General features: G+C 35.1%; 1 protein-coding gene across 5 annotated transcripts in view; it reads right to left on the bottom strand.

The window, feature by feature from the left end:
- MIGA1 (mitoguardin 1) overlaps positions 1–26891 on the bottom strand; it is a 74429-nt gene that overhangs the window by 6438 nt on the left and 41100 nt on the right. For 3 of the 5 annotated variants that reach the window (XM_074334974.2, XM_074334975.2, XM_074334972.2), the window contains exons 8-14: positions 22956–23065; positions 10812–10930; positions 10478–10550; positions 9704–9790; positions 8429–8527; positions 6335–6469; positions 4945–4998 (exon numbers count right to left, since the gene is read on the bottom strand). In XM_074334974.2, the coding sequence (XP_074191075.2) occupies positions 4945–4998; positions 6335–6469; positions 8429–8527; positions 9704–9790; positions 10478–10550; positions 10812–10930; positions 22956–23065 (677 nt within the window). The remainder of the gene's footprint in view (positions 1–4944; positions 4999–6334; positions 6470–8428; positions 8528–9703; positions 9791–10477; positions 10551–10811; positions 10931–22955; positions 23066–26891) is intronic. The other 2 variants (XM_074334976.2, XM_074334973.2) reach the window with 1 other exon arrangement.

Raw genomic sequence — 26891 nt, 5'->3', positions numbered from 1 at the left:
TTTACCTTTTCCACTCTGCCCCCCAACTCCCTCCCATCTATCATCTCAACAAATCTAGAACCCATCTGACCATACATAGTGATTACAATATTATTGACTTTATTCCTTATGCTATACCCTACATCCCCATGAGTACTTTGTAACAACAAATTTGTACTTCTTAATCCCTTTCCATTTCTCACCCACCTCCCAACCCCCACTTCCCTACATCTGGCAACCATCAAAATGTTCTCTGTATCTATGAATTTGCTTCTGTTTTGTTTATTTTGTTCTTCAGATTTCACATATAAGCGAAATCACAATCTGTCTTTCTCTGTCTGACATAACTCGACTCAGCACAATACCCTCCAGGTCCATCCATGCCACCACAGATGGCAAGAACCCATTCCATAGCCGAGCAATATTCCACTGTATACATGTACCACCTCCTCTTTATCCATTCTTCCATTGACAGACACCCAGGCTGCTTCCACATCTTGGCCATTGTAAACAATGCTGCAATGAACATATGAACACACACGTCCCTTCGAAGTACCTTTGGGTTTCATCAGATAAATACCCTGAAGTGGGATTACTGGGTCCTTCATTGTCTCTTGTTATAACCTTTGTTTTAGAGTCTATTTTGTCTGGTATAACTATTGCTACCTGAGCTGGTTTGTTTTTCATTTCCATTTTTAAGAAATATATTTTTCCATCTCTTTACATCTTTTTACATCTCTGAAGTGAGTCTCTTGTAGGCAGCAAATGTAAAGTCTTGTTTTCTTATCCATTCAGCCACACTACCTTTAGAATGGAGCATTAAATCCATTTACATTGAAAGTAACTGTTGATAGATATGTAGTTATTACCATTTTATTATTCATATTTTTAATTTTAATTTTAATTTTTTCATCTTAAAGAAGTCCCTCTAAAATTCCTTGTAATACTGATTTGGTGTCGATGAACTAACTCCTTTAGCTTTTTCTTGTCTGGGAAGCTCTTTATATGTCCTTCAATTCTAAATGATAGCTTTGCTGGGTAATCTTTGTTACAGGTTCTTGCTTTTCATCACTGAATATTTCTTGCCAATCCCTTCTGGCCTGCAAAGTTAACTGTTGAAAAATCAGCTCACAGTCTTATGTAGCTCCCTTGTAGGTAACTAATTGCTTTTCTCTTGCTGCTTTTAAGATTCTTTCGTCTTTAACCTTTGGCATTTTAATTATGTGTTTTGGTGTGGGCCTCTTTGGGTTCATCTTGTTTGGGACTCTCAGAGATACCTGGTCTTGTATAATGTTTACTTCCTTTGCCAGGTTAGGGAAGTTTTCTGTTACCATTTCTTCAAATAGATTTTCAATTCCTTACTCTCTCTTTTCCTTCTGGTACCCCTATGATGTGAATGTTGGTACACTTGATGGTATGCCAGTGGCCCTTTAAACTCTCCTATTTTTGGATTCTTTTTTTGCTATTCTGATTGGGTGTTTTTGTTTTCTGCTACCTTGTCTTCTAAATCACTGATTCAGTCCTCTGCTTTATCTACTGTTGATTTCCTCTAATGTATTCTTTATTTCTGACGGGTTCTTTTTTTATGTTTTCTATCTCCATTTTTATGTTTCCTCCTTGTTGACGTTTTCACTGAGATCATTGCGCATCCTTTCAACCAGTGTTTTGAACTCTGCATCTGGTAGATTGCTTGTCTCCATTTTGTTTAGTTCTTTTTCTGGAGCTTTGTTCTACTCTTTTATTTGGGACGTGTTTCTTTGTCTCCCCATTTTAGCTGCCTCCCTATGTATTACGTAGAGCTATGCATTAGGTAGAGCTATGTATTAGGTAGAGCTGCTATGTATTAGGTAGAGCTGCTATGTCTCGCAGTCTTAGTAGAGTGGCCTTATGCAGTAGGTGTCTTGTGGGGCCCAGTGGCCAAATCTCCCTGGTCACTAGAGCCGGGTGCTCTAGGTGTGTCCTTTGTATAGGTTGTGTGTGACTTCCTGTTGTAGTTGAACCTTGGCTGCTGTTTGCACGTCAGTTGAAGGGACTGACACTCGGGCTGACTGGCTGTGAGGACCAGTCATGACTACAGTGGAGAAGCTGTTGTGCAGGGGCTGACCCTACAGAGCCGATTCACTTTAGCAGAGTTCTGGTGCCTGCCTCGTCTGCCCTTTGGATGTGTTGTTCTTGGAAGCCACCAGGTGATGCTCTGATGCTCGGGCTCGGTCCAAAACTGACCATTGGGTGTGCCAGCCCTGGGGCCTCCTGTGAGGGAACCCATTGTAGGCCAAATTCAACCATAGCCTGGGCCCTCCCCAGAGCCACCTGGCATGAGCCACAAAGCAAACTGCAGATGACTCCCTCTCGCTGTGCTTGGAGTGCCTTGAGAGGCCAAGCCACAAACTGAGACTGGCTATTGCTAGTGCCGGGCTTAGGGCTGCTCATCAAGAGGTATGGGACATGCTGAAGCCAGATGCTGCTTGGGTTTTGTGAACCTTCGAGATTTTAAGAAAGTCTGTGGCATGGGCCAAGGCAGGAGGTTTATACAAAAAAGCCACAATGAGTGGCTTGAGTGTGCCTGCAAGTTGAGTTGGATGGGTCTCAGAGAATCACCAGGGTGGGGCTCCTCCGTCCAGGAGATGGCTACCCCTCCAGCCCTCTACCTGCAGCCAGACAATCAGTTCCTCCCCATATGTCCCTGGCACCTTTTGAGCTGCTTGCAGTCCTAGTGCTGGAGCTCAGAGTGAGTGAGTCCATCTGCAATTAAGTCCATGCATGGTCCCTTTAAGAGGAGTATCTGGGAGTGCAGCTGTCCTCCAGCTCACTCAGCCACAATCTTCAGGTGATTCTCAATGATAGTTGTTCTGTATTTTAGTTGTACTTTTGATGTGGTCATGAGAGGAAACAAGCACAGTGTTTACCAACTCCGCCATAGTGACAAGATCCCAGACTAAAAACAATTTTTAAATGATTAAGTATGAAAATATGCTTACTAGAATTCTAATTTTGGTTAAGAAACCCGACATTATTGAAGCATTTTTGTAATTGCCTCTTCTTGTGAAATAATAATACATACAGCTGTGATTTAGGAAACTCTTTAAGTTTATTAATAATTTTCTGAATTTCCTTTGTTAAATAAGATCCTATAGGATTTGCCATATAGCATCAACTGGGGATAACTATGCCTGAAGACATTGTATCTTTGAGGCGTTATTTGCTATTTTACAGGCTCCAAGACAGCTTCTAAACCTCAATTTAAGAAATATATTATAGCAGTAGTTGCCATTTAATGAGTGCTCATTATATTCCAGATAATGTGCTAGGTTCTATTTAATTAAATAAAACGTTCCTGAAAAAGTAGGTCATGACAACATTTTAACATGTAAAAAGTGATACTTCAGAAGGATTAAATAATGTGTCCTAAATCACACACAGTTAGCTGGTGAAGACCAAAGAATTATCAGGGATGTACTGAAGTTAACACTCTGGTCTAAGAAATGTTCTGCATAAATTAAAATTCAAAATCCAATACATACCCTAACTGTATTAGGAGTTCAGACAAGTAAGAAGTTAACATGGGCTGAAGTAGAAGAGACATGCTTCACTAAGGACTAATTATTGACCTGAACTCAACAGTAGGTATGAGTTATTTAAGGACAGAGGCTATAGTATGGCATTCCCCAAGAGGTAAGATATATAGGATTGTGTGGATACAGAAAGAAGTCTGGTTTAAGGCACAAGATTTATGCTAAGAAATAAGAAATAGAGTTAGATATAATGATAATATTATAATTATGGAAACTACCACTTATTAAATTGTTTAATATTTACTCCTAATTTTATGGTTAAATTAAGTTTGTTGACATTATCTCATTTCATCCTTACAGCAGCCTTCTGAGGTAGGCATTAACCCTATTTTGCAAATAGGAAAACTGAAGGTCAGTAATAGTAACTTGCCTATGATCATATATACTAGCTATATGAAAATCAAACTCAGTCTATAAGGCTATTCCCTAGCCCTAAACCAGTGGTTCCCAAACATTACCGTTTACAGTCATCATTTGGGTAGCTTATTTAAACACAGGATCTCTGGAATCATTTGGAAAAAAAAACTCTCCAGAATTATTTTTAACAAGCACCTTTTGAAGATGCTCTGAGAACTGTGCTTTGGAAACACTGCACTTGGCAATACAATCTCAAAGTTATAAGGATCAGACTGAGAAATATGTATATGATAAAATACTATAGGTCAATGGGCAAATAATAATAATATAATAACCAACACTTGCATAATACACTATGCCAAACACTGTTCTAAACACTATACAGTCAATCCTCAAAACCCCATGAGGTACATACTATGCCCTTTTTTAGAGATGAGGAAACTAAGGCATAGAAAGGTGAAGCAACTTACCAGAGGTCATGGCTAGTAAGTGGCATTTGAAACCAGGAAGTCTCACTTCAGAGTCCCTGCCCTTTACCATAGGAGTGTATGATGAGAGCAGTGTGCAGTGGGTGAGATGGGCTGAAGGATGTAGGACATGGAGGCAGGATATAAACTTTGAGACTCTCTTCATTGGGCTCTCATGTGAATAAAACAGCTTTTGGAATCACTTCATTATTCTCTTTTGGATTACATGAAGTGGAAACCATTATAATAAACAATTATTTAAAATCTTAAAACATCATTAAGTGAAAAAACAAAAACCAAAATTCTATCAGAGCTGTTTCCAACCCTAAACCCTCTCCCACTTAGTAGAAATCCCATGCATGCCTTAATACTTGCTGTATTGAACTCTACAGAATGTTCAGGAAGAGAAGGAATTCAAAAAAGGGGAAGCCAACCCAGTACCAATACGTCACTCATCTAGGTTGAGGGACAGTCCTTATGAGCTGCTGTCCCCACTTGAGAACTGACTCAGGTGCTTGACAGGCGCTTCAATTACTTAACAAAGAAGTCCAAGGTATGATGAATTTTACCTTCATCTGCTGCCTTTTCTGTTTTAGTACGGACCAACAACTTGAAGCCACAGCCTAAATATATGCAGAAAAGAAAAAGCAAGATTTAAATGTATAACTATATAAACTTTCCATTTAGGAAAGAGTGGTTTTTATTAGAAATTCAAAGTTGATGGGTCTAAAAATATTCAAAACTAACTACTAATAAGAACTAGCCCAGGTTCCTTCTACTGTTTATAAATGTTAATGAAAGGTGTTTTGTTTTTATAAATTTTAAAATTAAATACAGAGCCACTAAAAAAAAAAAAAAAAAGGATGAACTCAGGTACCAATGAACTTAGTAATTATAATTCAGCTTCCAGAGTTCTTAAATTCTGTTCCTACGGGAAAAGAGTAGAAATATGTATACAAAGACGCACATATACAATAAATGTTTTATGCACATCAATGAAGACAAAGTACTTTTGTTTCAAGAACAGCAATGCTAGGAATAGTTGTGGGTAAAGCTAACTGTTTGTTCAAATAAAGAACTAAGAAATACAACCATAATGATAGGGACAAAAACACCCAAGTGGATCCTGAAGAAATCTGACCTATTCTGGCATGACCAGACTTTGATCAAGGTCACTCGACCAAATTAGTTACAGAAATGGAGATAACATGTACCTTTCATGCTTAAAACATACTTTGAGGGAAACATGGATTCATTAAAACTATTTTAAAATTTAGTCTCAGGAATTTGCAAAATAATTGTGAAATAGCCAATTGGAACATTTTTTTAAAGGCATTCAAACGTCATCATGAACATCTATCCCACCTACTTCCAAGTACACACTTAAAGCCCAAGAGCAACAACAAAAATGCCAAACAGATTTGAATACAAAAAAACAACAGAAACCAAAAACATTCAAAGTATAGAATACAGTTTAAGTCTGCTTTTTTGGGCACATGCTTATTTTTTTCCTTCCCTAATTTTTCATAGTACTTGGGAACATGCATCTCTATATTTTCCTCTGGGGGGAAAAAAAAATATATATATATATATAACCTTTTATTGCAACTCTGTATTTCAGTTAAGTCATAGAGCCATTTCAGTTAGACATTTTTGTTAGTCCTGAACTAAAGCCTGAGGGGTTTTTTGTTGTTGGTGGTGGTCTTTTTTTTTTTTTTTGAGATCTAAGGAAATATTGAATATTTCAGGTCAAGACAGGGACTGATAGAAGAGCCAACAAAGGAATTTCATCTGAAGATGCTACATATCATACACATCTGATCCCAGTATCAAAGGATGAGCTCAGTGTCCGCACTAGTCATTCTACAGATAGATATACATGTAAATCTTATTCATCCTTCCAGTTCTGACCATTTCTCATCAAATGTAAATGGTTGAGAAAGGTAAACCACCACTTACAGTTTCTTTGAAGGAAGAGTTCAGCCAGCGATTATTTACTACATTCTGTATGGATGTGGGTGGGTTTTCTAAATCTTCAAAGGAATCCATTAATATGAAATCCAGAACAACATCATAAAAATTTAGATTTTTCACCTGCATTAAATTATGAATTAAAACAGAAATTATTATTACATAGAGCTGAACTAAATTCTGAGCCAGGGCTTCAGACTTTAAAACAGCTGGGTGTTTTCAGTTGAGTCAGATTGTATCTCTGACAAAAAGAAAAAGAAGAGGAGAGACAAATATGAAAACAACTCACCACCAGAAATTGTAATTCACATGACATCTGTTCCTTCTTAGATCCCATCAAGTGAAATTAATCTCTCCCTCCACTTTATTCTAGGAGTCCTTTGTTCATGCTTTCATTACGGTACCCACAATGCTCATACTGCTTTGTCATTAGTTATTGGTATATCTGTTTTCCCCAGTACATCATGAACCTCTTGCTCTTTCATTCATTCATGTATACTTTATTGCACTACATGTTATAGCAGGAGCTCAGGTTTCTACAGTAAGCAAACTAGATGCTTAGAGTTTAGTGGGGAAAACAAACAGCAACAAATAATCCCACAGATTCACAACAACAAAATGTGATAAGCACAGTAAAGGAAAAAGTACATGTACTACGAGAGATGATGGAGCTTCTAATCTAGACTGGATGTCACAGAGGGCTTTCTTCAGGGAGGGAGGCATCCCAGGTACAGGAAATACCTTGTCAAAAACTTGAAGGTAAGAAGGAACACAGTAGTGTTGAGTCAAAGAAAATCACGGCAAGGAGGCTTTAGTTCACGACAGCAGAGAGCAGAGAGGAGAGACAAGGAGAAGGGCCAGCTCCTGCGGAGTTTATGGCCCATGATAATGATTTTGGATTTTCATTTCACAGTATTTTAGGGGGACAGTGGTGGAGTGAAGATGATCAGATTTGTATTTTGAAGGAGCATTGTGGCAGCAATATGGAGAATGGAATGGAGAGGAGAAAGAGTTAATGCAGGGAGTGGGGGAGAAGGCAGGTGATCAGGGAAGGGAAAGACTCTGAGGTAGTCCAAGGAAAGACAACAGTTACTTGGACTACAAGGGGGCTGGCAGGAACAGAGGAAACCTGAAGAAGCTGAAAGATGTTCAGGAGCTGGAATTGACAAACTCAGAGATGAATACGGTAAGGGAGGCGAGGGCCAGGGAGGTGTAAAGGGTAGGTCCCAGGTTCTGGCCTGCACAACTGAGTGGATGCCGATTCCTTCACCAACTGAGGGAACACTGGGGAAGGAAAGATTATGCCACTATGTCTCTGTACCTACTGTTTCCTCTGCCTACAAAGCCTTTCAGCCCCTTGCAAACTCATTCTTTAAGCTTCCGTCACAACACGTTTCAGGCTCATCATGTACTTTCCCTATCCCAGTGCTAAAATCAGCCATTTTTTCCAAGGAGACCTAGTTCCTTTAGTGGAGAGTGGTACTTAGAAGCCAAGATCTGTGTGCAAGGAGTAATTTCTCTTGAGGTGTTACTGCTCCCAGACCTTCTCAGTGAGTGGAGCAAGGAAGTCTATGTATGTTTATGTATATGTAAGTCTTTACATTTATTTCGATATCTATCTATATATATTGTAAACTATGAATTCACACTGACAGATCCAATTCCAACCCTAGCTTTTTATACCTCCCTTATCTGACAATAAGACCTGGCTTCAATTAGGCTCAATATACTTGTTTGTTTGATACTGTATATGTAGCCACATCCCTAGCCCCAGAGAGCTGCCTGTGGTCCCATCTTAAACCAGCTCTGCAAAGACCACCATTACCACCCTGCTAGGGCCTGCTCTTGACTTTCAGAAAGAAGGAAAGAAGGAAGGGAAGGAGGGAAAGGCTTTTTGAAAACCAATTATTTTCAACTATTACCCCAATAAAGATTGTGGTTGCTATTATTTATGACTCATAACCACCATCACACAACTGGTTTTCCTGTCATTTAACAAGGCAAAGGAAACAGTGGCCTCAAATTATGTAAATACTATGTGTAAATAACTAAGAGGAATAAATATAAAAAATTTGAACTTACTCCTCTAGCAGCAAGTTCCATTTCAGTACTATCCCAGTGATCAGTCTGCTCTAAAAAATAGATCATTTCATCAAAAACGTCTTCAAACTTCTTTGGATTCTGCAGCAGAAAACACACTTTAATCCGAAACTCAACTTTATAATAAAAGCTCAAGCCTATGAAACAAATGAGTTACTCTTCAAGTATATTTGTTAGATCTTCATTCTAGTAGGTAACAATAAAAATACATTTTTTAAGGTACGCCATATTAATTTGATTTAATATTTTGTTGTTCCAACATTTTGCAGAAGTCAAGACTAACACTGTTAGTAAAGTGTCATAAGCAACTGCTTACTACTCAAAAATGTATGCGTATTTAGGTCAGTCCTTAGGATAAAAATGTGGTCACAGAAGATACATGTGAAGCTTCTGATGCAGTTCTATTCCTTTAGGAGGAACTCTAGTTCAAATCGTGGCCATGGGAAGGTCAAGAAAGCAACATACGATTTACAATGGGAATTGCAAGTAATTAATATTACCTTTCATTTATTTTGTACTTTATAAAAAATTTGCTTTCCCACTGATCATTTATTTAATCATTATAAGAACCCTCTGAAATAGGGTACCATAAATATAATTCTATTATACAAATGATGGGATTGAGGTTCAAATAGTTTGGGTCTGAAAACCAGGTGTTCAAGTGGCTCAAGAAAGGCCCATTTTATTTTGGTTTTCCTCATCATTTGGACACACCTTGCATAAAGAAAAGTTGTTCCTTATAGTCTTTATGAAGTTCTTTTCATTGCTTCTGCCTCATTCAGTCCCAAGAAGATGAGTAAGAGTAAGAGGCAGCTTAATTTATATTTCCAGATTTGTGAGAGCTACACTATTTCCTGGAACCATCTTACTGAACAGGATTCAGGGAGGTAAGAGAAGAGGTATTAGAAATAATAATAGTGGTGGTTGTAGTAGCAGATCTAATGATAATGCTCATCAGGACATTCACAGACTTACTGGCAAATTGGAAATAACTTATGAGAAACGACTCGATCAAAATGGTATAGGCTTTACACATAGAAAATAAATCAACCCAAGGAGAAATCAATGCTCTTTGAGTTATTTATTTTTAATATGACGAAAAGACGCAAATACCGCAGCCCTGCAAGCAGTGTAAACACACTGGAGACATCCTTTGTGACTAGTTACAAAAACTGCTTCTTCTGTTAAAAATTTAATGTATTTTAATTTTCAGTTCAACTGAAACAGTAAAAAAACTTGTCAATAAAATAAGTTTACCTTTCGTGCTTTCACAATTAATGCTGATAAAATTTTCCTTCCACTCTCAGCAAGGAATATCTTGTTGGCTGTTTCTGAAAGGATTACCTGAAAAAAATGTCCATCCCCACATAAAGAAAAAGGAGACCTATAATTAATTTAAATGGACATTTGAATTTATAGCACGTCTATGCACAAATAACCCTATCAGTCAATGAATTGTATGTGGCACTATTTCATCAGGCAAACGCTAGACAAGTCCTCATTTACTGAAATAAAATGAGCTCTTGAAACTGAATCAAAAAAGATTAAAGAGAGATAAATATGGATTTAAATTCTGCTCAATATTAGAAAGTCTAAAATAAATGTTACATAGCCCCAACACATAAAAAGCAAAGACAATTTTATTGCTTAATCACCTTATTCATTTTAGGAAATCAATGATTTCACAATTGACTCAAATAACAAACAATCTAGAACACACACTAATTTATAATAAGAAAGAGGATTTTTATTTTAAGCAGAGATTTGTACACATCTCCAGCATCAAAATACCCTGTTCTGACAAACTGTAGTGGACCTGGGAAGCCATGGAAGAGGACAATGGCAAATGAAGTCAAATGAAGGGAAACGGCAGGCAGGAAAAATAAGCGCAGTAGACTTTATATTTGCCATTAAGAAGAACAGTAATAAAAAGCAAAGAGCTGTCTTGTTTATATGCAGCTGGACTTTATAGCATGAGGGTGGGGATGAATGGCTGGGTAAAGTATCTTAATGTTTAAAAAAAAAAAATACCTGAAAAGCCTGTCGAATACAGTGAAGTTTGGCAAGAAAATCACTGTCTCCTAGGCACTCCAGCATTTCAGTTCTATGTAATAAACAGGGAAGACAACTGTTACACTCTATTCAAGATCAAGCCTACTACAAATCTGGACTCAAACAAGGCTTAACCTCAGGATCTTAATATAAAACACATGTCTTTTCAATACTGACGAAACATGTAAAAAGAATTTTTTGAGCCTAAAACATACTTTCCCCTATTCTCATAACCATTTTTAATAAATATCATAGAAACATAGCAACAGCACCTTAATATTTTTCATAAATGTAAGCAAAACTGAAATGGTACCTAAGCACTCTTGAGTAAATTTTTCCTTCTTCGACTAAATGCATGGCTTCTTCATAAAAAGGACAGTGACAAAGAGACTCCAGACTGTAGGTATGCCGTACTTCTCTGTGTTCTGCAAGCTAAGTATACAGTGGATTACAACAGACAACAATGATACAAAAAGAAAAAACTATATGAGATAGAAAATAGGATCTTGCTAACATCAAAATATACTCAATTGGATTAAACTACAAAAATCATTCAATAAGATTTTACAGCTAGTAAGATCTGAATTCATTCTATTTCAAAATTCAGTTGTAAAGAAGAGTGAAACTTTATAACAAACTTAGTTCATTTTGAATCCAACTACTTAAATCCATAGGGTGCACAGAAAAGCAGTATCTCTGAAGCACTGAAAAAAAGAGAGGATTTTATCATCCAAAGAATGCTTAAAAGTATAACTCACAATTGTAAATGAAGTAAAACTTTCAAAAACACTGAAATGATCTCAATTAGGTTAATTCTAAGGAATTTTTCTTATATGTAGCTCTGACTAACCTTTGTATAACTGAAAAATAGTTATGAATCTCTGGCTAATATAACAACTCTACAAATGGAATTCCAGTCTTCTGACAGTTTATTTAAAAACTGCAAACTTAGAGTAGCCCGCTAAGCAAGAAACCTTTGGAGTAATTTTATTTTTCAGTACCATGTGATCCATTTAAATGGCACACTGGGGATTTTGTTGTTGTTGTTTTATTTTGTTTTTTAAATAACTTTATTGACATATAATTCACATACCATAAAATTCACCCTTTTAAAAAGTGTACAATTCAGTGGTTTTTAGTACAGCAGTCTCCCCTTATCTATGATTTCATTTTCTGTGGTTTCCAGTTACCCGAAGTCAACCACAGTCCGAAAATATTAAGTGGAAATTTCAGAAATAAACAAGTGATAAGTTTTAAATTGCACACCATTCGGAGTATTGTGATGAAACCTCGTGCTGTCCTGCTCCATCCACCCAGGATGTGAGTCATCCCTTTGTCCAGCGTGTCCATGCTGTATGTGCTACCTGCCTGTTAGGCACTTACCGCAGTAGCCGTCTAAGTAACCAGATTGACTGTGGCTGTACCGCAGTGCTTATGTTCAAGTAACGCTTATTTTAGTTAATAATGGCCCCAAAGCACAAGAGCAGTGAGGCTGGCAATTCGGATATGCCAAACAGAAGCCATAAAGTGCTTCCTTTAAGTGAAAAGATATGTATGTACAAAAAAAACATATAGTATATATGAGGTTCGGTACGCTCCATGGTTTCAGGCATCCAGTGGAAGTCTTGGAACAAATCCCCCACAGATAAGGGATGGACTACTACTGTATAGTCACTGGGTTGTGCAATCAGCACCACTAATTCCAGAATATTTTTATCACCCCAACAAGAAAGCCCTGCCCATTAGCAGTCACCTCCCCTCCCCTTCTTTCTAGTCTCTGGAGACCACTAATCTACGTTCCGTATCTATGGACTTTCCTACTCTGCAAACTTCATATAAATGAAAAAGTATGTGACCTTTTGTGTTTGGCTTCTTTCCCTTAGTATAATGTTTTCAAAGTTCTATGATGTACTAGTATGTACCACTAATTCAGTCTTTTTTATGGCTGAGTTGTATGGCTATGCACCACATTGTGTTTATCCATTCCTCATTGATAGACATTTGGGTTGTTTCTACTTTTTGGCTATCACAATTAAGGCTGCTTTGAACATCTGTGTAGAAGTTTTTTTGTTTTTTAATTTCTCTTGAATATATACCTAAAAATGGAAGGGTCACACGATAACTCTATGTTTATCTTTTTGAGAAGCTGCCAAACTGTTTTGCAAAGTTGGCCGTCCCATTTTCCATTCCTACCAGCAATGTATGATGAATCAAATTTTTCCATACCCTTCCAACTATAATTGTCCATCTTTATTATTGTAGCCACTCTAGTATGTGTAAAGTGGTTTAATCTTTACATTGACTAATGATGTTGAACATCTTTCATCTCCTTATTGGCCCTTGTATATCTTCTTTGCAGAAATGGCTATTCAAATCCTTGCCCATTTTTAAATTGGATTATTTGTCTATTTATTGTTGAGTTGTAACAATCATTTTTAATTTTTTTTTAAAATTAGGGAATATTGGGGAACAGTGTGTAACAATTTTTATGTAGTCTGGATATAAGTCCTTTATTAAATACATGACTTACAAATATTTTTTCCCATTCTGCTGCCTTTTTCACTTTCTTGTTGGTGTCCTTTGAAACGCAAAAGTTTTTACTTTTGACAAATTCCATATAGTCATTTTTTTCTTCTTGTCTGCCTTAACTTTCACTTCCTGCTTGCAAAACATCCAGGCAGCCAGAGTGAGAGTCAGGGACATCTAAGATCTTTCTTGAACATATGCAGATTCCTGCATATGTTTGTTGCCTTCTAGATTCCCAGGAATATGTTGGAGCTTTTCAAAGACCCCTTTAAACATCTCATTGCCCAATTTTTCCTTTTAAGTTTCTTGGTCAATTTCTTGCTAGCTCCAACTGGCATCACCACCTCGGGTAGCTGTCATGTTAAACAATTACCATTGAGCCTCTGGTGCTGGGCCTCTGTTAGCCTGTAGTTGTGAGGCTGTTGGTTTGCAAGACTACTGTGGAGAAGGGGGTGGGAATAGAGCAAATTGAACATCCACAAAGTTCACTGTTCTAAAGAAGAAGATTCAGCCACTTTTTTTGAATAAATGCTCCTTGAAGTTTTACAAGTCTTTCATTACTTTTTGGAGTTCTAAAGATTTTTATTTTGACAATTTTTGCCAGTGTTTTTGTACTTTTGTGGAGAAGTTTAGGAGTTTTTACTCTACTATTCTGGAAGTGTTTCTCCATGCTTCAGTTCTGGCACTTCATATGCACTCAATGCTGTGCTAAATGCTTTAACTTGATTATCTCATTTAATCTTTACAACTCATAAGGTAGGTGCTATTATTATCCACATTTTACAGATAAAGAAGCAGATTTAGATTAGCAGGCACTTGCCTCAAGTCCCACCACTAAATGGCAGAATTGAAACCTAGGCATTTATTCCAACGCTTATACTCTTAAATGTCAAATCACACTTTCCTATCAGCCTTATCCAAAAATCCAGGGGGGAAGAAGATTAAGCATCAGCAATATTTAAGATGGTATAAATAGGTCTATTAGAGCAGAAGCAAAAGAAAAAAAAAGGTAAACAGAAATAACAATATCTGACATTATATTAATATATTTTCTGCTTTAAGTAATATTTCCCCTCATATTTTAAGGAAAATGGATTTTGCTAATGGAAAAGTGTTTTTGCGGTTATAAAAAACCTACCAGGTTTAAAAAATAACTTATAATGGAAATTCTTTACATATTAAATCAAGTTTTGTACCACTATCAAAACAAATAGGATCTATGTATACCTACCAGTAGGAAAAAATCCTAAGGAGGAAACAAAGGCTCCAATTAAACTTATAAACTACGTAAAATAATTTATACTAATAAGAAGTGAACAAACCCAACAATGAGAGAGTCCAGAGTCAAGTTTTGATTTACTGGTCTACCTTGCTTATTTGTTGGTTTGGCTGACGTGATCATTTAAGTAAATCTCTTAAAATAGGCCTGCAGCTGTGGAAATACATCATATTGCAGATTTGATACTAGCTAACATTATCATCAACTCTTAAGAGATAATGACAATTCAGAAACATTTAAATCATGAATCTTAAATTTTTTAAAGCAAATCACTAAAATGATAGTTTAATTTCTCATTTTAGTATGTATTTTATAGGAAGATTTTTGACAACATTTCCAAAAACTTTTTTAAAGGTTTCAGAGAGTAACATTTTACTAGAGTTGAGATGTTACTTCAGAAGCAAAGGTCAGTAACACAGTTTAATCCCAGCATATGGGAACATGCAATTTACCAAAAAAAAAAAAAAGAAAAAAAAAGCTGAAACTTTTGAAATGTCCTTTATTTCTAAGTTATTCTTTTCCCCAAAGAGTACGTTTCAAAAACTCACTTCAATATCTTCAAACAGAAAAGTGATACTATATTGGTTTATACCAAAGCATCATCCCGCCTTATTAGTTATCTCCCATAGTTCACAGGTACCCTAAAAATGACCACGGAAGAAATCAAACAAGTCAATAACAACAACGGCAACAATAAAAACAGATAAAACCCACAGATGTAGCAACCAGTGAAAAGAATGTTTGGGGATTAGCTGAAGATTTCAAAAGTCCTAAATCACTTCTCCCCTGTCTTCAATGAAGTGCAAAAGGGACTGGGCCTTTTCTTTCTTGGCAAGCAATGACTTTGCTGAATGTGAAGTAATATTTTTTAAAGCCTTAATATTTTTAAAATCCTCTTAACAACCATGAAAGAAATGTCCAAAGTCCCAAAACTATTATAAGTTGGGTCATGAAATAGGCTAAATTCCATTTTGGACTACTTTTTACATGGTTATATTTTCCCAGCAAACCAACCACCTAAATTTACAAATAGAACTTAAGTTACAGAAAGCAGGCTGACTGTATACCCCATCTCACTAATAGAAAAGAAATAAAAAAAGGAAATAACCCTCCAAAATGGCCCTCAGTGATTCTCTCTTCCTGGTACTATCTCCTTCCGTACTGAACAGGGCTAACCTGTGTAATAACCAACAGGATGCTATGGAAATGATGGAGTGTGGAAGAAGGTGGGCTGCTCTGTCCACGAGTCACTCCTTATCGAATATATGCAGATTCAGAATTAAATACCAAAACAACAGTCTCCCTGGATTAGCCTTTAGGACTCAGTTCTCACAGGACTAACTGTAAGGCCCATGACCTCCAGAAAATCACCCTCATAAACCTTGAATTTTAAGGAGATAACTCCTAAAACGCTTGAGCCTCTATTAAACCCCAAGTGTGCAGCCCCCAGAGATTTATAAGGCTTTAATCTAGATTAACGCTGACATGTGCCAGCTGCCTGAGAATCTCCAAACTGGGGGGCCGTACCCCCTCTCAAGGACACGCCCATGAGGCCTGGGGCAGTCCCCTCTGCCTCAGCACCAGCCCTAAGCCCACACCTGAATTTTACTGTTGTTTTACTCGTAAAACACTAAATTTTGGGTGATTTATTATACAGCAACAGATAACTAATATAATAGTGGAGATAATACTAACAACAACTGAAAAACAAACAAATTTCCAAAAAATGGAAAGCAAATGGAGGTGTGTAGACAGAGGAAACAAATGAGGAAGCCAGAATAAGTTCCAGAATACGTTCAAGAAGGGGTATATTTGTCATGGGAAAGACATTTACTAAGCAGGAGCCTCAACAAACACCAGGCCTGTAGTCGGCAGGTATGAGAACAGAATTGAAGAAGAGGGATTCAAAATGGGAGGTTAAATGAAAGTCTGCATTCAAACACCTGTAATAATCTCACATCTTATTCTACTCCCTGCCCCTTTCCCTCCACCCCTGGAAAGGAAGGCAACTTGCAAAAAAAAAAAATAATAATAATAATAATTCAACCAGAGAACATTTCTTTTTAAAAATTATTTGAACTGCCTGGAGAGAGTAAGTCAGCTAGGATGAGTAATGAGCCTCCCAGAATAAGGCCCTCTTCTTTCTGTATCCAAGTGCACCCTGCCTTGTAGGCTATATCCAGACCATTCATCCTAAAGAAAAGATTGCCAATCAACACCAAACAAGTAAACTTAGCCCAGGTGGCCCTCCTGCTCACCTAGTCATGGGAGAGACAAACATAAAACAGCACTGCAAATCCACACAATCTGCTTAAGAAAATCAATCCAGGCACCAATTAAGCTTTCAAATTTGAGAAGAAAACCATCAGCACAAGATGAACAGACAAAACTGACACCACAGGAAGTAGGATAATTCAAGACATAGAAATTTTAAATGGTAGATGTAGCCCTCTTCCCTTTACAGATTATGATTATTCTAAATGTTTATCCTTGTCACTTGGTATATTATTATATTATTTTGGATTACTAATAATAAGTGCTATCAACACAAGTAGGTTTAACAAAAGCTTTTAAAACTTCAATTTATACTATGAGTAGAGGTATCTGAATTTTAAAAAATAAAAGTTTCTCCTTAAACAGCACCCCACAATTTATATATTAAACACATAGCCACACCTCACAGGGCAGATTGGTAATTCTGAGAAAAATGGAATCTACAGCTAAAAATTGTTCTCTCTGCAATATTAGTTTCTACCTATTAAATAACAATCTTGTTAACAGATGGGAAAGGTTAGGACAGTACTTAATGCAGTGGTATCCTCACATTAAAAAGACTTCTCAGAATTTGAAAACATTATGCTAAGTGAAATGACCTCAAACACAAAACAGCATATATTGTATGATTCTATTTATATAAAATGTCCAGAATAGGCAAATCCACAGAGACAAAAATAGATTCGTAGTTGCCCAGGGCTGGGGGTAGGTAAGAAAAGGTCATGATTAGTAATAGTTTCTTGAGTGATATAAATGTTCTGGCATTAGAAAGTGGTACAGGTTGCACAACTCTATAAATATATTGAAAAGCAATGTGTTATATATACTTGAAAAGAGCAAATTTTATAGTATGTGAATTATATCTCAAAAAAGCTACTATTTAAAAACAAACAAAAAAAAAAAAAACGACTTTCAGAGAAAAAAATTATGGTTCCAACCAATGTTTGGCAAAGGTTATATAGAAAAATCTTGTTAATCACTTTCACAAATGACTGACCTAGCTTAGAGAAAAGCCTATGCCAGGACTTGTTTTAATCTAAATAGGCAAGAAATCTTTCTGGTAATTCTGAATAAAGCTTTCATATGATCACAAACTGTTTAACTTCTTAAGAAGTTCTGATCTTATTTTCTTAACTTTGTCTTCATTAGAAGTTTTCCCTAATTTAAGTGCTTGACATATAGTGAATGCAATTAAAAATAATTTAACAAACATGTCTTAGACAAGAATTTATCTTGGAACAGTCACATTCTGAGATCATATATTTATACCCTAGAAGCATTCTTAGGATGTTTCTCAGATATTTAGCCCTTCTTGTGGTATTCATGCATTTTGTTTTCCATAAAGATTTATTTTTAATTTATCAAAACTTTGTAACTTACAACAAATTTAAAGTGAGTACAATGAACATGTGGCAAAATATGTTTTAAAGTTGTATATTATAAAGAAACTTTAGAGCAATTAGGCATATTGTTCTTCACAACAGAAAAAAAATGCAACATGACTAGCAATTACTCTCCTTACAAAACCACCTGGGACTTAAACATCTACAGAAAAGAGAGGTAAAAAGCATTTGTCAAAATACAACACCTTTTTATGATAAAAACAATCAACAAATTTGGTATAGAAAGAATGCACCTTAACACAATAAAAGCTGTACATGACAAGTCCACAGTTAACATCATACTCAATGATGATAGGTTGAAAGCTTTTCCTCCAGGAACAAGACAAATGGGCCCACTCTCATCACTCCTATTCAACATAGTATCATGTTTCCCTGAAAATAAGACCTAGCCGGACAATCAGCTCTTATGCATCTTTTGGAGCAAAAATTAATCTAAGACCTGGTATAATATAATATAATGTAATGTAATATAATATAATATAGACCCCATCTAATTTTAATATAAGACCAGGTCTTATATAACATAACATAATAATAATATAATATAATGTAATATAACATAACATAATATAATAATACTGGGTCTTATATTAATTTTTGCTCCAAAAGATGCATTAGAGCTGATGGTTCAACTAGGTCTTATTTTCAGGGAAACATGGTACTAGAAATCCTACCCAGAGGAATTAGACAACAGAAAGAAAAAAATGTATCCAAATTGGAAAGAAAAAAGTACAACTATCTCTGTTTGCAACATGATAATTATCTTATATATAGAAAATCCTAAAGACTCCACTAAAAAATTGTTAGAACTAATAAATAAATTCAGTACAGTCACAGGATACAAAATTAATATATAAAACTCAGTTGAATTTCCATACACTAACAATAAACTATCAGGAAGAGAAATTAAGAAAACAATCACAGTAATAGCATCAAAAGAAAATACTTAGGAATAAATTTAACTAAGGAGGTGAAAAAGTCTGTACACTGAAACTACACGACTTTGATGAAGAAACTGAAGAAGACACAAATAAATGGAAAGATATCCTGTGTTCATGGATTAGAAGAATTAATATTGTTAAAATGTTCATACTACCCAAAGCCATCTATAAATTCATTGCAATCCCTATCAAAATTCCAACTGCACTTTTCACAGAAATAGAAAAAGCAATCCTAAAATTTGTATGGAACCACAGAAGACCCCAAATAGACAAAGTAATCCCAAGAAAGAACAAAACTGGAGGCATCACACTTCCTGATTTCAGATTGTATTACAAAGCAGTAGTAACCACAAAGTACAGTACTGGCATAAAAAATAGACCCATAGACCAACGGGGCAGAATCAAGAGCCCAGAAATAAGCCCTTGCTCCTTACTCTCTGGTAACCACTAAATTATTATCTGGTAACCACTAAACTATTGTCTGTCTATGAGTTTTGTTTCTTCATTTGTTTGTCTTGTTCTTTTGTTGTTCTCAGTTTTATATCCCACATATCAATGAAATCATATGGTTTGCCGAGGGTGGTGGCAGATGAGGATAAACGGAATCAAATATATGGTAATGGAAAGAGAACTGACTCTGGGTGGTGAACACACAATGTGGTGTATACAGATGATGTAATACAGAATTGTACACCTGAAACTTAAGTTACTTTACTAACAATTGTCACCCCAATAAACTTTAATTAAAAGAAAAAAGAAATAAACCCTTGCATATAAGATCAACCGATGTTTGACGAGGGAGCCAAGAGTGCTCAATAAAGAAAGGATAGTTTCTTCAATATGGTGGGAAAACTGGAGAACCATCAAAATGTCTGACAATTAAGTTTGCGAACTTGTTGCAATGATGTTGCTAACCTTTTTTTTTTGCTATCTAAGGGATTATTCATTATGAATTTGTACCAAATGGACATACAGTTAACCAAGTTTACTATTTGGAAGTGCTGAAAAGGCTGCATGAAAAAGTTAGATAACCTGACCTTTTTGCCAACAATTCATTGCTCTTGCATCACAACAATGCACCAGCTCACAAGTACTGTCTGTGAGGGAGTTTTTAGCAAATAAACAAATAACTGTATTGGAACACCCTCCGTAATCACCTTATCTGGACTCCAATGACTTCTTTCTTTACCCAAAGATAAAGGAAATACTGAAAGGAAGACATTTTGATGACTTTCAGGACATCAAAGGTAATACAACGACAGCTCTGATGGCCATTCCAGAAAAAGAGTTCCAAAACTGCTTTGAAGGGTGGACTAGTCACCTGCATTGATGCGTAGCTTCCGAGGGGAGTACTTCGAAGGTGACCATAGTGATATTCAGCAAGGAGGTGTGTAGCACTTTTTCTAGGATGAGTGCGCGAATTTAATTGTCAGACCTCATATGTAAAAAATGAAGTTGGATCCCTATCTTACATCACTCACAAATACTAACTTGAAATGGATTAAAGACTTAAACATAAGTCCTAAAAGAAAACACAGGAAAAAAGATCCTTGACATTGGCAAAAATAATGCTCCTTGACAATGAGTTTTTTGGGTCTGACCCCAAAAGCATTAAGGAACAAAAGCAAAATAAACAAGTGGAACTACATCAAATTAAAAAGCTTCTGCACAGCAAAAGAAACAACAAAATGAGAAGGCACCTTACGGTATAGGAGAAAATATTTGCAAACCATCTACCAGATAAGGAGTTAATATTCAAAATATATGAGGAACCTATACAATTCAATAGCAAAAAAAACCCCAAACAATCCAATTAAACAATGGACAGAGGCTCTGAATAGACATTTTTCCACAGTGAACACAGATGGTCAGAAGGTACATAAAAAGTTGCTCAACATCACTAACCATCAGGGAAATGCAAATTAAAACCACAATGAGATATCATCTCACATCTGTAAGAACGGCTATTATCAAAAAGACAAGCGATAACAAATGTTGGCAAAGATGTGAAGAAAAGGAAACCCTGGTACACTGTTTGATGGGAACGTAAATTGGTACAGCTACTATGGAAAACAATACAGAGGTTCCGTAAAAAAGTAAAAATAGAACTACCATATGATCCAGCAATCTCATTTCTGGGTATATATCCAAAGGAAATGAAATCATTATCTTGAGATATCTGCACACCCATGTTCACTGCAGTCATTTTTCACAACAGCCAAGATATGGAAATAGCTGTCCATCAACAAATAAAAAAGGTGTGATTTATACATAAATATACATATATGTAAATCATATATATAAGTTATATATATATATACATATATATATATATATATATATATATATATATATATATATATAATGAAATATGCCACTTGTGACAACATGGACCTTGAATGAATTACGTTAAGTGAAATAAATCAGACAGGGAAAGAGAAATACTGTATGGCATCACTTACATGTGGAATTTTAAAAAACCAAACCCATAGAAACAGACAGCAGAATGACTGTGGCCAGGCGCTGAGGGGTGGGAGAAAGGGGGACATGTTGGTCAAAAGGTACAAACTTCCAGTGAGAAGATGAGTAAGATCTGGGGACCTAATGTACAGCATGGTGACTACAGTCAACAATACTGTATTATGTACTTGAAATTTCCTAAGAGAATAGATCTTAAATGTTCTCAACACACACACCAAAACTGAAAGGTAAATGTGAGGTGATAGAGGTATTAATTAACCTTATTGTGGTAATTATTTCACAATATATACATGTATCAAATCATCACATTGTATACCTTAAACTTACATAATGTTGTATGTCAACTGTATCTCAATAAAGCTGGAAAAAATATTTAAAAAAAAGAACAGAAAGATAAGGCTATATATATTGAACTATAAAAGGAAGAGGAAATAGTTTTTCCATGAACAAGTAAATATGTCTATTGCAAACTTACAAGTACAAAACTACAAAGAAAAATGTAAACAATTCAGGAGATGACACTGTAAGCAGTAACTAAAATATACAGATACAGAAAAATCTTGAGAGGCTGAAAGATTATGGTTGGTACAGCTTTAATAAAGGCAGGATCAGGCTTAGGGTATAGGGTATGGGAACACCGAAAGCTTTCCACATTAGAGCTTGAATTCACACATTAATTAAAGATGTGTGATACTGCTTATATTTTTAAAAACAGCATTACTATCCAAAATCTACCATAAAATGAAATTATTCTAAGATAAAATTGGCTACATGTGATTTTTAAACCTGTTTTAAGTAGAAAAAATTATAAAAAGATGACCCCTTTGTAAGCATTCTCTTTTGATACAAAATTTAAATCTCAGTAGAAAAACAAATTACTCGTAAGTTTATAATTCAGTAATCACCACTGTTTACACATTAGTATATTTATATCTTGCCTTTTTTCTCTAAATAATTATATGCCATATGTTTTTCTTTCTTTTCCTATTACAAAATCACAATCATGCTTTCTATATAAAATTTTATATACTACTCATTTCGTTTAACATATGTTTCCAGGTCTTTAAAAATGATTACAAACATGTTTATGCACCATAATATTTCAAATTATGGATGCCCCATAATTTGGCATTAGACTGTTTCCATTTTTTCATTATTATTAAAATGCCACAGTGAATATTTTTATATACAAATCTTTGAATCTTATCACTTCCCTGGAAAAACTATCTAGAAGTATAACTTCTGAGCTAAAGAATCTGAACAATTTTAAGACTCTTGATATAAGGTCAACTGCTTTCCATCAATATACTTGTAATATGCCTCACCCAGAATCCACGGTATATGAAAGGGCCCATCTAAAGTATGTGTTTACATGTTCACCTCTTTAAAAAGACTATGAGCTCCTGTGGGAACTTACATTCATGTTATATTCATTTTTGTACCTATGTACCACACGGTAGCTAAATAAATGGCTACTGAACTGAATTACAGCACAATGGCAAAACTGTACTCTCCAGCTGAAAAAGAATGAGGAACCTTCATTAGGAACATACATTTCCTACCTCTGCTGCAGAAGCAAAGGAGTCGGTTGATGCAATGCTCAAGGTGTCTCGCAAGCCAAAGTCATCCACAGTCCCTTTCATAGTGACATCTGTATCTTTATCTTAAAAGTAAAAGATGAAAAGTTTAGAAATTGATACTCCTTGTGACTGCCATATTTTATATTCTGTACTTGGTTTTTCTTCTTTTTTTCTTCTTCAGTATTTAGACTACTGGAATCTAAAAGGAAAACAATCAAATCAATGGGATATAACCTGACAGGACTCTCAAAGTGTATGCATTGTTTAACAGATTCTGAAATACCACCAAGCAGAGCTGAAAGTGCTATAAAGTAGACATTTTTGCTTTAAAAAGGGATTAAACTTAATTTCAGATTAAAAAAGCTTTTAATTATATAATAACTTAAAATTCATGTATAATAACTAGAGTTACTTTATGTACCATACATGGTAAAATCAGCACAGGTATATAACAAAGACAGTTTGAAACAGAGCAATTTAGTTGCAAGTGGCCTCGCTCAAATTGAAAGAACTGGTAGGTTCATTCAAATTAAATGAATTATTAACATAAAATGTCTGGCTTATCACTGGTGCTATGGTGATCAATTATAACAATTCATGAAGATATGTCTGAATTCTTCAGTATTTAAGGCGTACTTTAAAACACTGAAAAGCCAAAAATGATGAGATCTAGGTCCCTCATGTTCGCTCTGCTTAATTGAGAGTCAAATATAACTGCCTCAATGGTTTTAAAGGGCTGGAAAAGTTTAAATATATTTGCAAATAGTTAATCTGTCTTGACAGGCTACCTATTAGTAGCAAAATACAACATTATGAATGTGGGTGTCCATATTTTCACATACTATTAATATCATCAGGAATCTTTTAACATTAAATTTTCAAATAAGTACTGTACTTGCTTACAGATGTGACTACATTGTAGTAAACAACTGATACGCTTCAAAATGTATCACAAGTAGGAGAAAAGAAAGAACAAATATATTCAGATTTTTCTTATTTTGATTTTCAATCTGCTAAATTTATCAGTTACTTTATCTTCTTTCAAAAGAAACCAGAATCTCTTTGGCTTTCATTCATCCAAATTTCTAGTCCATAATTTTTCCTAAAATAAAGTTCATTACCTTTACCAGAAATTTCCCAAGTCGCAAGATTAAAACCTCCAAGTAACAGAAAACACAGACATTTTGTGATTCTATACAGAAAGTGTAAAGCTTTTAAAAATCCAAACCATTAATTTAGTTTAAACTCAAAAGTTTTGCAAACAATTTATATTCCAAATTCTAAGCCAAACAGAAAAGCAAATAAGCCCTAATTGGTATAAAATTCATTCCTATTAAGTATCAAAAAGAACCATATCCATTGCTTTTTTTAAATTTTTTCATCAAATTGAAAATATAATTGTTTTACATTTATAAATAGCTGTAAAACTGGTAATTTTGGAAACTCAATTTCCAGAAAAATTTTCATTATTCTCTTTTCAGTGCATATATGATTTTTAAAAATTCACACAAACTTTGAGATTATTTGTAAAATTGATTTGGCACTTACGACTTTCAAACCTTTATCTTCCTAATTATTTTCCATTGTTAGTATTAATTGTGCAAAAAGAAATCACAGTACAATTTTCATTTTGCCAGAGCACTTTAAAAGCAGGATTAAATTACAAGTCAATTATGTTAAATCTTGGTTCCATATGCCTTTTGCTATTTTCAGAATGGAACACAGACATTTATCTCATGTCACTTTACCTTTGAGAAAGTCTGTTTTACTTCACTCAACAGAAACCAGCCTCTCAATGTCATCCAGATCAGTTACCATGATTGTACTTTATTTAAAAAAAAAAAAAACTAACAAAGAAAAATGGCTCAGAGGAACTGGAAAGATTTATTCATTAAATCTAGCTTTGTAAACCACAGACCATACCTCTCATTTCAGTAACTGTTATGATTCCTGGAATGGCAGCTTTATAATGATGAAGAAAAATAATACATCTGTTTTTCAGATAAGCCAATAAAAAGTATAAAGAAAGAATATTGGGCAATATCTCAGACTGACTGCTTTCATGCATCCAATTAAAATTTAAAACACTTTTTCTAAAAAGTAGCATCAACTCTTGATTGTGGTCAGTTGAAAGACAAGGACAGTATGGAAAATTGAAAACCAAAGGCTTCATCTTAGTCAACATTTGCAGAAATATTTTCCTACCAAATTTTTCTTAGCAGAAAAATATGCTAAAATCACAATGAGATATCATTACACACCTACCAGAATTCTTAACTTGGAAAAAATGGCAATTTTTTTTGTTAAGGATGTACAGCAATGAAACTCTCACATACCACTGGTGGAAATGTTACTTGGTAGAATCACTGTGGGAAGTTTGGCATTATCTATGGTGTATAAGTTCAAGACTGCATTCTCTATGACCTAGCAATTCTATCCTTGCGTGTGTTTTACAGAAATGCATGCTAATGTGCATAAGAATGTTCATAACATCACTATTTATAATAGTTTCAAACTGGGGAAAAAAAACAATGTGCATCTACCAGAGAATATACAAATTGTAGTATATTCATACAATGAGATACCATACAACAATCGAAGTGAATGGATTGCTGCTATAGGCAAGAACGTGGATGAATCTCACAGTATGTTGAGTGAAGAATCATATGTATGATTTCATTCGCATTGAAATTCAAAAACAGGCAAAACTAAACTATAGTGATCAGGACTACACATTTAGTTTGTAAAACTACAAATAAAAGCCAGGAAGTAATTATCATGAGGAACAGAACAGTGATTAATTTGGGGGGCTAGTGAATAGGTATTGATTGGGAGGGGGTGCAAGGGGACCTTTGAGGAATTTGGCAATGTTTTATTTTTCTTTTTACATGGTAGTTACACAAGAAGGTGTGATAAATCACTGTACTTTTTTTGGTTTTGTGCACTTTCCTCTAAGAGTTTTGAAGGAAAGAAAATAATAAATCTATATATTTTTGGCCCCAAATGGCTGAAAGCAGAAAAGACAATGAAATACGTTCTGTATTTCAATGTTGGCAGTAAAGCTGCAAATTACTGTTGGACAAGAATTGTATTCCCTGGTAGAGGAAGCATCTATAATGATGGTAGGTTAAAAAGTCAGAAGATCTGATGCGTCTGTTAAGTATAATAGCAAATTGAAAATAATTTATCTACACCCTATAGGAGAATACCACTAGCAGTAGTAGAGTCTAATGCCACTCATACACCACTCACAATCTTTTTTCTCCTAGCTCATCAATCTTTCTTTGCTATTCAGTGATTGGTTTAGAATTTTAAGTGGGAATGTTTACCTGGGGATAATCATCTCTTTGCAGAAAGACAACATGGAAAATAAGAGATGCTTGCAATTTAATGACAACAATAAAAATGTAATGAAATTAATATACATTTATTTTACACTTATACTTGCCAGAAACCAAGTGATATGCTTTACACATAAAATATTATAATACATACTCACAATAACCCTTTGAGGTAGGTAATATTATCTTTTTCATTTTATATATCAAGAAGCTAAGGTGCAGAAAAGTTAAGTAACTGGTCCTTACTCACACAGTTAAGAAATGGAATGGCAGGATTCAAACCCAGGTCATCTGTCACCAGATTCCATGCTATGAAACTATGGAACTGTGGTGTCCAGTCTGGCACCATGTTTCCCCAAAAATAAGACTTAGCCAGACTATCAGCTCTAATGTGTCTTTTGGAGCAAAAATTAATATAAGACCGGTTATTGTATTATATTAGACCTGGTCTTATATTAAAGTAAGACCGGGTATTATATTATATTATATTATATTATATCATATTATGTTATATTACACCAGGTCTTATAGTAAAATAAGACCGGGTCTTATATTAATTTTTGCTCCA

The sequence above is a fragment of the Rhinolophus sinicus genome, chromosome 14 (genome assembly GCF_057876585.1).
Source record: "Rhinolophus sinicus isolate RSI-liver-muscle chromosome 14, RSI-T2T, whole genome shotgun sequence".
In the NCBI taxonomy this organism is placed as follows: domain Eukaryota; kingdom Metazoa; phylum Chordata; class Mammalia; order Chiroptera; family Rhinolophidae; genus Rhinolophus; species Rhinolophus sinicus.
Note: the sequence above shows the minus strand (reverse complement) of the source record. Positions and strands in the feature narration are given on the sequence as shown.